This window comes from Thermobia domestica, chromosome 6, assembly GCF_964235325.1.
Source record: "Thermobia domestica chromosome 6, izTheDome1.hap1.1, whole genome shotgun sequence".
Lineage (NCBI taxonomy): Eukaryota > Metazoa > Arthropoda > Insecta > Zygentoma > Lepismatidae > Thermobia > Thermobia domestica.
Genome location: NC_137459.1, coordinates 104,093,914 through 104,107,668, shown reverse-complemented (window position 1 = coordinate 104,107,668; position 13,755 = coordinate 104,093,914). Strand labels below are relative to the sequence as shown.

At 35.8% G+C, this 13,755-nt stretch overlaps 1 protein-coding gene across 1 annotated transcript in view; it reads left to right on the top strand.

Annotated features, from left to right (window-relative positions):
• Window positions 1-13,755, top strand: part of PlexA (plexin A) — a 286,902-nt gene that overhangs the window by 162,817 nt on the left and 110,330 nt on the right. The window contains exon 3 of the mRNA XM_081761928.1: window positions 6,392-6,520. Coding sequence (XP_081618054.1) covers window positions 6,392-6,520 — 129 coding nt within the window. The remainder of the gene's footprint in view (window positions 1-6,391; window positions 6,521-13,755) is intronic.

The window sequence follows — 13,755 nt, the reverse complement described above, 5'->3', positions numbered from 1 at the left end:
CTGCCCCAAATGACACCATCTTACTTGTAACGTAATACGCAAGAAACATGCTCATGAAAACAATCAACAAGAATAAAAATACCTTACCTTTGAAGGGTCCAATAAGTTCCCACGCCAGTCGGTCGCCAATGCCTAGGCTCCAGAAACTGAAGTCACACGATGTGAGAACAAAAAAATTTACTCCGGGTTATCAAAAACAATTTTTGCTTAATAACACCAGCACTTCAACGCAACGTGAACGAATGTCAGACTCAAACTGATGGCGTCTGTACAGTGTTTCTTCTTCTGGAAAACAATGAAGCTGCGGGCGCGCACTATGACGTAAGAAGCAGTGTATCAACTTATACCCTGTATCAACGTACCCCGGTCTACCCTAAAGCGCTCACCTCTGGTGCATGGGGTCCTTGGTTCGATCCCAGCTCACGCCAAGTGAGCTTTAAGGTGGACAAGCACCGTGTGCGTGGGTTTTATCTGGGTTCTCCCGTTTTCTCCCACTTTTTTCATTCCACAATTTTTCATTCATTTCTCATCACCACCATCTCCTTTAGCCTAGCCGGGATAACCGTGGGATGTAAAACATTGATATTTCATTTTTAATTTACTTCCCACTCGTATTTGCGTTAACAAAATTACGTCATTAGTATTTCGTAAAAACTAAACTTAATTTTCTTTAATGGGATATTATTTTGTAGATAATTAGATGCTTCGAAATTGAATTTAATTTGACCTTTAAACTTTGTTTACTGCGAAGTGATGGCTTTTTTAATGAATTAAAACTATATAAATATTTGGTCTTTTGTCGTTAATACTATTTAAAAAATACTAGTGCGAATGTTACCAAATTATCTGTATCACCACTGTTTGCCTCATTGTCTTAATATTACTAAAATCAACATCATATACTTACTTTAGTAAACAATTCGGTGTATGTTTTAATTATGTTATAATTACTCAACATTAGGTTCAGCCCAGAATTATTGGCTTTGTAGATTTCGGATCAAAATAATGTTTTGAGTTCAAAATGTAATTTGAAGTAAAAATATTTATGAATTATTTAGACAGAGCTTACTCAATTTGCATGAGTTTAATTTTCAACGGAGAGAAAGAGAGAAAATGAATCTTAAATAATCACCTGGTGCGTACTGAGTGTAGCACAGTAAACCGTGTAACCACAGGAACGAAGGGGATTGGTTTTCTTTCCTACCGATCTACTTCCTGCACCCCTACCTACTGTTGTCACGCAAGGTGCTGGCACCAAAATCCCTCGCTACTGTTTCTCTCCCTGCAGATGTAATTGAATCCTACGTGGCTCTAGGCTTTCGAAGCTCATTCTTTCTGCTGGACCCTAATAAACGTTTTTATGTGGCTATAGCAGAAGATGCCGTGACCGAATTTTCATCTGCATGGTGGCAGTTGATGAGCCTAACCACGTTACGAGACCGATTTATTGTCGAGCAATTTAAGGGAGAGAGTAGCACTAAGATACACACACAGAAAGAGAGAGAGAGAGAGAGAGAGAGAGAGAGAGAGAGGGAGGGAGAGGGAGAGGTAGGTGCAGAAATACAATGAAAGTGATGGGCTCCAGTGGGAATATTTACGACGTGTATATATTAAGGATTTAGTGTTACCAGTTGTCCGGTTCAAAACCGGACAGGCCAGTAATTGAATTGAGTGTTCGATAACAAACTACACTCGGACACTCAATCTCTTGCTTTATTATTCATGTTTATTTTTGACATTTAAGAGAATCAAGTGAAAAGTGATCTGCAGTTATATCCCTTAGTCTACTCAAGATGGTAATAAACTCGTGATAAAAAAAAGTATTGATGTAAAATACTGAGAAGAATTAAAATGTTGAGAAACTCCTTATCTTCTAATATAAATAAAATAAAGAGTTTGTTTGTGTGTTTGTATGTCTGTGTGCGGCCTGGGGACCAGACTAGTGGACGGAGAGTTACAAAATTGTAGTCAGGGGTACCTTGGCCCAGGACCCAGATCAAGAAGAAGCCCTTTTTTTAAATTTCGAAACAGGCGGGGTCTCAGGAGGGCGTTTACCGGGACATGTAAAAGTAGTAGAAAATGACCGATACTAGTGTCGAATTCAAAGTTTTCGCGGTCGCTGAAATCAATGGTGAAACTCCGATCGCATTAACTTCCAAATTCACGCTATTCGCCTCGAGTCGGAGGTCACCGGGGGTGGGTGAGTGAGATACCGAGACACATAAAAGTAATTCAAAATGGCCGATATTAGTGTCGAATCCATAGTTTTCGCGGTCGCTGAGATCAATGGTGATACTCCCACAGGCGTTGACTTCCAAATACAGCCCCCGTGCGAAGCATGGATATATTCAATTAGTATACAATATTTTTGCTCTACATAGCTCAAATGCCAAAATGTATCGAGATGGTTCTCGACCATTGCCACTACCGTGTACTTAAAAAACGAGGAAACGTATACAGAAACATTGAATTATCATGGTTCCCTTTCCTAAGGACTGTCCAGAGTATCGTGAAACTTTTCGATCAAAAGTAGTAAAGAAGTCTCTATACTCTCACTTGGCTGGTGTTTTGGTCACATGCGTGTGTTTTGTGGCAATATAGCATATTGTATATTTCTTCGTTGAAACAAATTCAACACAACTACAAGAATTCAAATCCAAATTGTTGCCTGAAAATTTTAACTTTCATCCAGATGTCAGTGGAGAAACTTCTTATGCCAGTAATATATTCCATAGTAGGATTGATCAAAAGTACCACTAAATCTTTTTGTCTCTTGATTTTGTAGTCTAATATAGAACCTTCATGCGTTGCGTATCATTGATTTTTTTTTTAAAAAAAAAAGTAAAAGTAAATTATATTCTAAATCTTTCTATCCAATTCAAAAATATTAGTCTTATGGCAGATGAAAGCGGCATATACTTGGGTTTCAGGCCATCATTACAATAGTATACCAGTTTGGTACTGTCATTAATTTATCTGGTGCAGACTAAAAAGAAAATAAAAAGAAAGAAAGAAAGAAAAAGTAATCTGAACTACATTTAAGCAGGAAACAGAATTCCATCAGTGCTGGCACATCCGCTGGAGTTATTTGTAATGTATCTGCTATAATTTTAATAGCGGACTGCAGTAGAGTTCTTAACTGGTAATTTAATTACAGCACAAACTGATTAATACAAAGAGTGTTTACTCAAATTATGCCTCATAGTTCAAATTTATTTGAAACGCATTTTTATCCATAATTCTCAATCAATGCTGACTAATTTTTCTGCTGTAATAAATTAGGTATCTCATTCGGTAACTAAAATCAGAGTAGAGATGTTTATCACTACATTTACGTGAAACTAATTTTCATTATTACAGTGAGACTGACTCCAAATACTTTTAGTAGTCATAAAATCAGTCAATTCTCCACATTGCTTTTAGAACAACAGACCTTTTTTGGAATTTTTTTCATGTAATTTAAACTTCTGCAATGTGAATGTTTTACAAACCATAATAAATGAAATAGTTTTGGTAAACAGGTAAATAGTTGACATTGTGAGAGCAGCATTTTTTTTTTTCAAATATATTTTTAAAAGAAAGTTTTATGTCATTACATTGCATAACGAATTACATCAAGTTCTTGCAGTGAGTACTAGGAAAGGCGATATGCTTTCTACCTATCTGTGTGCATCGTTGACAATAACAGCGTACGCGTGGCCAACATTCATAATTACGTCCGTGAACTCCTGGTTGTGAACGGTGTCAAGCGTGACAAAAAGAGGAAACCATAAAATGTTGTACTCACAACTGTTACCGAAGTAGTAGGTGTTTTCTTCTTACCTGGATGCGTCAGCTCCATGTTGCCTCTATTTCTATTAGTTTCAAACTCAATTTGTTAGTGGAAAAATAAAGCATAGATCAAATGTGTATATATATATATATATATATATATATATATATATATATATATATATATATATATATATACTTAATATCCTTATTTCCTATTAATTATTCTACTTGTAATGTTATCGATAGATTCTACACTAATAATGACTATTCGAACCACAACCATCTTCGACGAATGTAAATCAACATGTATTATTTGATAACCAAAAAACAGGGAATGAGTCATTACGGACAGCACAGTACCGGAACGCACGTGCTTAGTTGTTTATATTTGATATTCCGTTGCACTTGGTTGATGTAAGCAAGTATAAAACTCAGCCACATAAATTTTCATTGTAAGTCGTAGCATAAATAATAATAGTTTATCCTTTTATAAGATCATTGTTGCTTAATTGGCAGGGAATGTAAATCTAACTATTTTATTTCCATGTGTGCCAATTGCTTTTAAGCGAACCGTTAAAAAAAAATGTTGACAGCTGTGAAAGATCACGCTTTTGGTTTTGTTTTGAGTAAGTCTCTTAAAGATAGGACGTACGCACTTAATGAAATGAAGAGTTCTCTACATTAGTCCTTTGTAGAAATTCTGTATTTAAATTGTAATCTCTTGATAATTTTCCAATGAAAATTACCTAGCCTACAGTGGCAATAAGAGAGAGACTAAAACTTTATTACATTTTTCAGTACTTCGGAGTAAATTGACCAACCCGGAAAGAATTTTGATAACATCCAGATGATTATGTTCTGTCTGTTGCCACTCCTTTATCCAAATGGTTAGGGCGTGCGGTTTTGGTACGCCTCATCCGGTTATATTTGCACATTCAATCAGTTCTTGAAATTCATCGTGCTTTCCCAGTCTGAAACTTAATTCGCCTGCAGATATCCTGCAGGTTATACTGTACATGTCAACTCCAGTGCATTTTTGTTGCATAACGGAATAGGATACACAATTAGTACAGAGTAATGTTAATAACCTATAGAAACACACAAAAGTAAGAATGTAGTATAATATTGTCACTCGACTTAATATTGCTGCGCGAAACTTCTTCATTCTATGATGTCGAGAAATTGTTAAAATAAGATTGCAAGATCTGACGACTCATATGAACTATTGTGAGTGACCGTAAAGAAGTTAAACGCATTTGTTTATTTTTTAAAGTACGTTATCAGTGGATTAACATAAAGGGGATTAATATAAAGAATACTTATGTGTAAATCCTAATCTGAACTAACTGTACTAAGGACCCGGTGCTTAGGCGTCTTAATTGTCAGCGCATGTGATCTTGGGCTTGGCTCTGGTTAAACTAAACTAAACTTTAAAAAAAATGGAAGGTAGAGGAAAAGGCTTCAGTAGAGTGTATTATAATTATTCATATCATCAGTGGAGAAAACAACAAAACATTTTTAATGTGCATTTATAATATGAACTAATAACTATTGAGAAGTTTGTCAACGGTGACTTAACGCCGGAGAAAAGTTGAAATTGAATGTCTTTCCACATGGCCCATGAGTTAATGCTGAATACAACATATTATTGGAATTGAATTGATACTAGTCTTGATTTTTTTTTTTTAAGTGTAAGAACAAAGTATGGACTGGCTGTTTTTCCTAGATACAGAATTGTAATAGTTTGTGTAGAGAAACAAAATTGATACTGACGTACAGAGGGAGAGGTAGTGTTGGAACAACAATAGCAAGAAAATCACTATTTACGAGGCAAATAATATACCAATTTGTGAGCGGTTACATAGAATATTTCTTTTTGAAGTAATGTACAAAAAATATATATCCATTTAGAATATAAGGGAATGTAACAATTTTCCGAAGAGATGACTTTCGAAACTCCCTGGAATGGGGGAGATAATTTCCCCGTGGACTCATTACTTGCTATAATTTACTTTTTTTGTGTGTGTACTAATGTATGTGATACCAATCACGTGACGATTGCATCTCTGGCTGCAGGGAAATGCTGAGAGTAGCATTGCTAGGAGCGAGTCAGAGAAAAGGGGAGGTTTTGCTTTCACCGAAAACCGTGGAATATTGCAGCAGTGAGTATCGTTCTTGGAACACTCTGCAACGGGTGATGGAGTTCCTATTGATGATATCCATGTTCACTGAGCGTAACGTTGCGCTTGGCGAAATGCTCTGTAATTGGACACGATATTCCCATTACGAACGAGTTTTGCCAGCTTTGGTACGTTTCAAATATTCGGGAGATTTTTGTTCCAGTTGATTTTTTTTTCTATTTTTCACATTTCTAATGGATTTCTTTATAAACTAAAGAAAGGAACTATTAAGAGCAATAAAATCACAGCTGATGATTGAATTGTTTTAACTTAAGCTCATTGCAGTTGGTTCGGTATTAAATTCCAAAATCACTCAAAACGTCATTATAAGTACTATTCGTACGATAATAAAAAACATTATGATAATAAAAACCGTCTCAGTGGTTATAAGTATATATCTAGAGTATTCCTTTAAAAAAAATGTTCTTTGATTTCAGGTTGTGGTTGAGAGTGGATCTACAGCACTAGAGTACGGTGACATTACGGTAGATGAAGGAAGTCCTGTAAATGCAGACCTTCACTTCGATTCACAACAAATGCATCTTTACGTCATGACGGAGCGAAAGGTGAGTATTGACTATTGTTATAATAAGAGTATTTCTTCATACGTATACTATCTTTTTGTATTGTGTGAAAGCAAGTTCTCTTTACTGGTAATTTTTCAACTGAAATCTATCAATTTTTATCACATATAGTATTAATACTTAGTATTATACTTAGTAATACTTACCTATCGTATAGTCACAATATTACATATATTATAAATCAGTAGTATAACCAGCAAGTTGTTCTATGGGACCCAAGATATTTTTCGGGGAGGGGGGAGCGTGCTTCTTACAGAGTACTTGAAATCAAACCAGAAATCTTTGATATTCTGAAATTAATGACTCGCCATACAAACATACATAATATACACACTAATACGTATATATATTATAATTACAGTATTACTATTATTATTTCAAATATGCTAACCATTTTGAAAAACTAGTCTTGACGGGGAGTGAAATTAGAACCACAGTTGTAGGTAATGTGTGAATAAAGCTATATTTCTTAGGAAACTAAAACTGTTTACAGAAGTCTCTTTGTTTGACTTGGGGGTTAAATCGGGTTGTCTAAAATGTATTGAGCCCTTTGAGGTCAAAATTGAGAATACATTTACTGTGATTTGAAAATAACATTATGGAACTACATATACACTATTTTTATTTGACCTTCTGCTATTTTTCCGTCAACACCGTAATCCAGTCGAAGTTGATATCATATAGCCCTTCTGCTATTTCTAATCCGTTTGTAATATTCCACAGCAGGCTTTCTATAGAGTTAATATACTTCAGAGAATTTATGCATCCAGAAGCATGAAATGAAGTGATGATTATAACTTCACATCATATTTGGTTCTTAGTCCTAGACGGCTCCTATAATTTCGGTGGTTTCTGGTCCCAAAAAAATTACATGTGGTTTCCACAAGTCTCTTTTTCAAACTACATTAACACCGCTTAGGGAGTTCTAGAAGGTGGCGTGTTGTTTGCCACGGTGTAGTTTGCCACGACTCAATTTTGGTGTTGTTTGCCACGATTTTGCCACAGGTTTTGCATTCCGATCTTATTAGATCTGATTATCGCGAAGATACACACACACTTGTAGTGAAAGGAAAGGTTGCCAGGCACTTTTGTTTTTGATTTCCTGGGACAAGTGGTAAGTGTTCTCGCCTTTCGAACGAGAGAGGTCTCATTAGACTCGCTGCTGAAAGAGAACATTCAGCTCCAAACAAATAAAACACAAAACATCATTAATATGACAATAGCTTAGTAAATTGATATAATTCGATTTTCTTATTGATATAATTGATATATAATATATAATTGATTTAATTGGAATTCTTTATATCACATCATGTTACATAATGTTCTGTTTTTTGTTATGCTACGCGACTAAAGAACTGTATTTTATATATTTAAGAAAAATTAATGAAATATTTCAGTTTTACGTCTCACGGTTATGTCATGTAAGGTAAAGGATATGATGATAAGAATGAATGAAAAATTGTGTATTGAAGAAAATGTGAGGAAACAGAACAACCCCAAGAAAACTTACGCACACGGTGTTTGTCCACTACAGAACATTCTGCATTCTTATAGGAGGCGTCTAGGACTAAGAACCAAATATGATGTGAAGTTATCACTTTATTTCATGCTTCTGGGTACACAAATTCTCTGAAGTATATTAACTCTATAGAAAGCCTGCTGTGGGATATAACAAACTGATTAAAAATAGCAGAAGGGCTATCTGATATCAACTTCGAGCTCCGTGAATTAACATTTACAAAGAAGAAACCCTATCCAAATATAAAACAGATCTCCCAAGGGAGAGAAGTTTTAAAATTTCTATGCTGCCCACCAATCTATAGTTGAGGTGAAAAAGACTTGTTACAGTTGACATTTTGTAACGTGGCTCAGGGGCAAAGCATTTACCTCTAGTGCTTGGGGTCTCCGGTTAGATTCCAGCTCGCGCGAAGTGGGCTTTGCGTATTTCTCATTAGAAAGTGAAATGTATCTTTCACTTTTACGTCCAACGGTTATGCCGGGTAGGCTGGAGAAGACGGTGATGATGAGAAAAGAATGCAATGGTGGAATAAATAAGTGGGAGGAAACGGAAGAATCCCGAGAAAACCCACATATACGATGTTTATCCATCATGAAGCCCACTTGGAGCGAGCTGGGATCAAACCAGGGCCCCAGCACACCAGAGGTAAACGCTCTACCACTGAGTTATCGCATATATCACAATAGAATTAGCCTATACAAACTCATTGAAATAAATTAATAAGCGATCGAGTCCTGTCTAATGTCAAACAAGCAGAAACATAAATCCACTAAAATAGCTAACGGACAAAGTCAGAGGATACGAAATGGAACATTCAGATATAATTTAAATTTTGAGAATAATCTAAAACACTTCTCAAATATCTTTGGAGAGAAATGTCTAATGAATACTCAAAGCTGTGGTTACAGAATAGAAGTAGTAACCATGTTTGGGACCGTTTCTATTGTATGTATTCTGTTTATAAATATAATAGATCTCATTGTTATAATGTAGTTATCTGGCAACCCTCAGTTTGTGTCAATTTTGTAAAATCAAAGAGAACAATACCGTGGCAAATAACACAAAAATGGAGTCGTGGCAAACAACACGTAATCTTCTGGAGAGACCGAAACAGATAAGTCTAATAATACCAGATCCAGGTTTTACAGTGGATGCATTAAAACCTCCAAGTCTCTCAATTTCTGATGAATCGTTAATGATAAGAGTTTCTGATGTTGTGAGCGTGATACGAAACCTTTTCTTAAAGCCAGCTCCAGCAGTTTTTCTTGACTTGGAACGTACACTCCCGCTAATTGTCAACAGTTCAGGCCCGAGTTTCGTTCTACCCGGCGACAGCAGCTCATGATGCCCTTCCAATCCCACTAAAATACACAGCATAAATATTATGGACGTCAGCGTGGTGTTTGCCACAGACTGTGAAGCATCTCGCTTCGACCACAATTTTTCTCTTACATTGTTGTTTTAAGTTATCCACTTTTTATCATGCATGAACAATCGCTTCAGAAAGGGTCGAGTTCGTTATGTTTCAGTAAAAATTCGCAGATAGAAATTCGATCGAATAAAAGTTTCAGACCACGTGTGACATCCAAACGTCAAGCTTCTTTCTGTAGCCAGTTTTCTCCAAATAGTTTAACACTGGTGATGGATGTCCAGGTCCTTGGCAATGTCACTATTGCTTACTTGCCGGGCTTGCTCGACTTTTTTTTATCACTTTTGCTGTGATTAATCATCCACTGCGGGGACAATTTTGGGCATCAAAATTTTCAGAACGAAAGTGACTAAACCATTTTTGGCTCTTTCTTTTGATAATATATCTTACTCAAAAATCCTACTACTAGTATATCTGATTACTTACAGCAAATTTCTTCACGGGCTCGCACAGTATTCCCCTCCCTTTTTTTATCGAAATAGAATTGTAAAATGTAGCACAGTTCACTCATCTTCACGGCGCAATATTGACATTTGATTGTAAGCGTGACAACCCTTTTTGCACATCTACAAGCTTCAACGGTCGACTGTCAAATTAGTTAAGTCTGACCCTCTGCAACTCATATACTGTGAAATTTGGGATATTAACGGCATCTCGTATACAAAAGCTCAATACTTTTTAGACTATCTTATATACAGTAGTTATAAATAGTTAAAAAATACAAAGAAAAATCTAACTTATAATGTTAGGCAATAGCAGGGCCGGCGCGACGGGGGGTCGAGCCGTGCCACCGCCCAGGGCGGCAAGTCTGATGGGCGTCAAAATTTGAAAAACAAGACAATACAGGAGCGGCAAATTTTAAGAAAGAAAATAATAAAAGGGCGGCAAATTTTATGAAAGAAAATAATAAAGGGGCGGCATGTAAAAGTACAGCCCAGGGCGGCAAAACTTCTAGCGCCGGCCCTGGGCAATAGTATAACAATATATTATAGTAATAAAGTTGCAGCTGTGTGTATCCAGTGAGGCAAACTAGAGCACGAAGAAAATTATTAACTTCAGTTGTTTTAATTGTTTTAACGTGTTGATGTAATTCAGTTTTCATATTTAACTATAAACATTCTTTACTTCCTGTAAGTAATAAACAAGTTGAATAAACATATAACAACTAACCCAATTCGGGAAGGCATGAGAATCGATGGGAGTCTTCAGCTCCCACTTGCCCCTTCCCCCATGGCTACAATCCTGCGCTAAAGCTTTTTTTTTCAATCGCGTGTCTTTTGTTGTTAACTTATCATATAAGATGTTTTTTCTGTAATACTATAAAAAAAATTTTTTTACTTTACATCTTGCCGTCGTGACAGAGCGTCACCCGATTTCCTTATATTACCGTGAGTAGTTATTTCTTCAGAATAGAGAATATTTTCCAGTGTGTGCGGAAATTCTAATCAAATAACGAAACGTTTGTATTTAATGCAATTCATACCACGTTAAAGTATAATATCGGATCTTCAGTGTAAATTGTAACTGCTACTATTCGTACCTTTTATATAATATGCTCTTCAAGTGAAAGAAAAGTAATAGTACAGGCACACGAACTATGGCCACAGGAGTTAGTAGAATAATAAAGTGAAAGTAGGCTGAAGATCTGCGACTGCGTGTTGCCACGTTTGGCCTAATCCTCGTTTCGCCTAACCAATTATCTGACACTTTTATGACAGATAAATGATAAGATTTGTGTCCGCCATTTTAGGCGAAAAAAGGATCCTCGTTTGGCCTAATCCTCGTTACGCCTAAAATGGCGGAAATCGTGGAAATTCAACTAGAGGGAAATTATATAAGAGAAAATTCCCTAGTATATAAACTATTTTCGAGGAGTTAGGATCACCAAAATTCCTTCATGTATTTACTAGAACCATGGATATATACGAATATATATGAGTAGGTGAATAGCAAAACCCGTTAAATTCACATTTTAAAATTTGTGACAAATCGAGAAAAACTGTTTAAACACGTCATAATTGTAAAATAACATTAGAAACTAGAGAACATTAAAAAATTAAGAATAATGTGAGTGTTGAACTGTCGAAAGCTGTATAATCACACTAGTCTGTGAATTGCGTTATTGAAGAAAATAGTTTGGATTTAACAGGTTTTGCATATGTAAATGGAAATAATAGCTTTTGCATCTGGACGAGTGGCCATTTTTGTTAGGCTCAAGATACAAAACCTATCAAAAAGAAAGGGAGTCAGAGTCAGAAATCAGTATTATGCCTACTAAAATATGGGAGGGGGAATATATTATCAACTATACATTGTACAAGATTGGCACAAATGAATATGGATACATAAATGCTACATTAATTTTGTTCTAAATTGAAAACAATGGATTCAAATGTGCAAAAAATTGAATTATGTAACCTCCTCTCCATCATCATCTACTAAATGGAAATCCGTATCGTCGTCGTCCCCTGGTACATCATTTTCTCGGTTTTCTATTCCTCAAAATCTCTTTGTAAAACGTGAGCTTTGAGCTGCTTTCAATCGTCAAACCCTTCGTAACTATAAGCGGAGTTAATTATACCTATCCGTATACATTTCTAAACTGAATGACTATATTTTGGAAGAGTTTGTTACCCTTTATGGACTAACATAGGGTGAATATTAATTTGCCAATTATCCCAATATATGAATTTGAAATATAGCAAAACAAAATGTGCAAATGTTGAGTTTGAGCAAAACAGTGGCAGAAAGAGAATCAGAAATGGTAAATAAGTGGCAAAAATTTTTAACATGTTGTACCAGAAGCATGTTATAATTTTGAATGATAATTGACACGAGACATTTTAAGAAAGAGGTTCTGCTGAAGCTGAAGAGACCGTTTAGAGAAGAACCTAATCCAACAATGTTCTGTTCAAAATAAAGAGTTACCCTGAAATACATAACAAACGAATTTTAACCATAGATAGTTCAGTCACCTTGTCTTTTTGGCTACATTTCGTTTCCAGTTTTTCATGTGTTTTGTACGTTTTCTAGACATTGGTGTCGTCTGATAACAAAATTATGATCATCGCTGCTTAGAGTATCGTTTTCTTTCGATTTTGCGTACATTTGTCTAGTAATTATTAAAGAAAAGCAAATAAGCACAGAAAAGTTTCACGAACAGTTAGGTTAAGACGTATAGTGTCTCCATTTTCAGTCCATGGTGCGCGGTGGTTCAGTAGTAGAGCGTTCACCTCCGGTGCTTCGGGTCCCTGGTTCGATCCCAGCTCGCGCCATGTGAACTTTGTGGTGGACAAACACCCTGCTCGTGGGTTTTCTCGGAGTTCTCCCGTTTCCTCCCACTTTCTTCGTTCCTCCATTTCATGCATTTCTCATTATCGCCGTCTTCTTTAGCCTAATCGGCATAATCGTGGGACGTAAAACTAAAGATTTCATTTTCTTTTTTTTCAATTTTCAGTCCAAAAATAAAAAAAATAATGAAACCACACACTTCAAATTCTACCAAATAAAATTTCGAATGATTTACGAAGAGTTGCAATAAATATTCAGATTACTAAACTAATCCTATACATTAGGAAACCTCAAATTGTTTAAAATATGGAATTAACCGGGTTTGATTCTGCTTTTCTCATTAGGTTATTTGCAGGTTTGGGATTTAAAAGTTTATGAAACTGAATATGGAAGAGGGATTTAACTGGTTTTGCATCTGTATTTCGGTATTTCTCAGTTCTTCACATAGTAGGGAATATTTTTTTTCGAAAAATTTCCCTCCAGTTTTATCTCCACGATATTTTTATAGTCCACCATTTTAGGCAAAACGAGGATTAGGCCAAACGAGTATCCTTATTTCGCCTAAAATGGCGGACATAAAGCTTATCTTTTATCTGTTATAAAAGTGTCAGATAATTGGTTAGGCAAAACGAGGATTAGGCCAAACGATGCAAGATCCTGCGACTGACTGTGTTCGTCAGCCATAAAAAGCAACTATGATTTAACCCTCTTGCATCAGTTGTCTCGCCATTAAGACAAAATGTAGTTAATTTTAATTAAATCTCAGACTCATTAGAATATGGCTCCTTTTTTCGTATTTTGCAATTACGAAGGAAGCATGTCACCCCTATTGCAATACCGTATGTGTCGCCAACGTAAATATTTCAAGAGTATTTCTCCAAGGAAGCCTTTCAGAAGCACGTGGCTTCTAGTACTGTGTGTGTGGGAGGGAAGACAATTTTGTGTGGATTATCGTAAATTAAATGTTTATTTTGT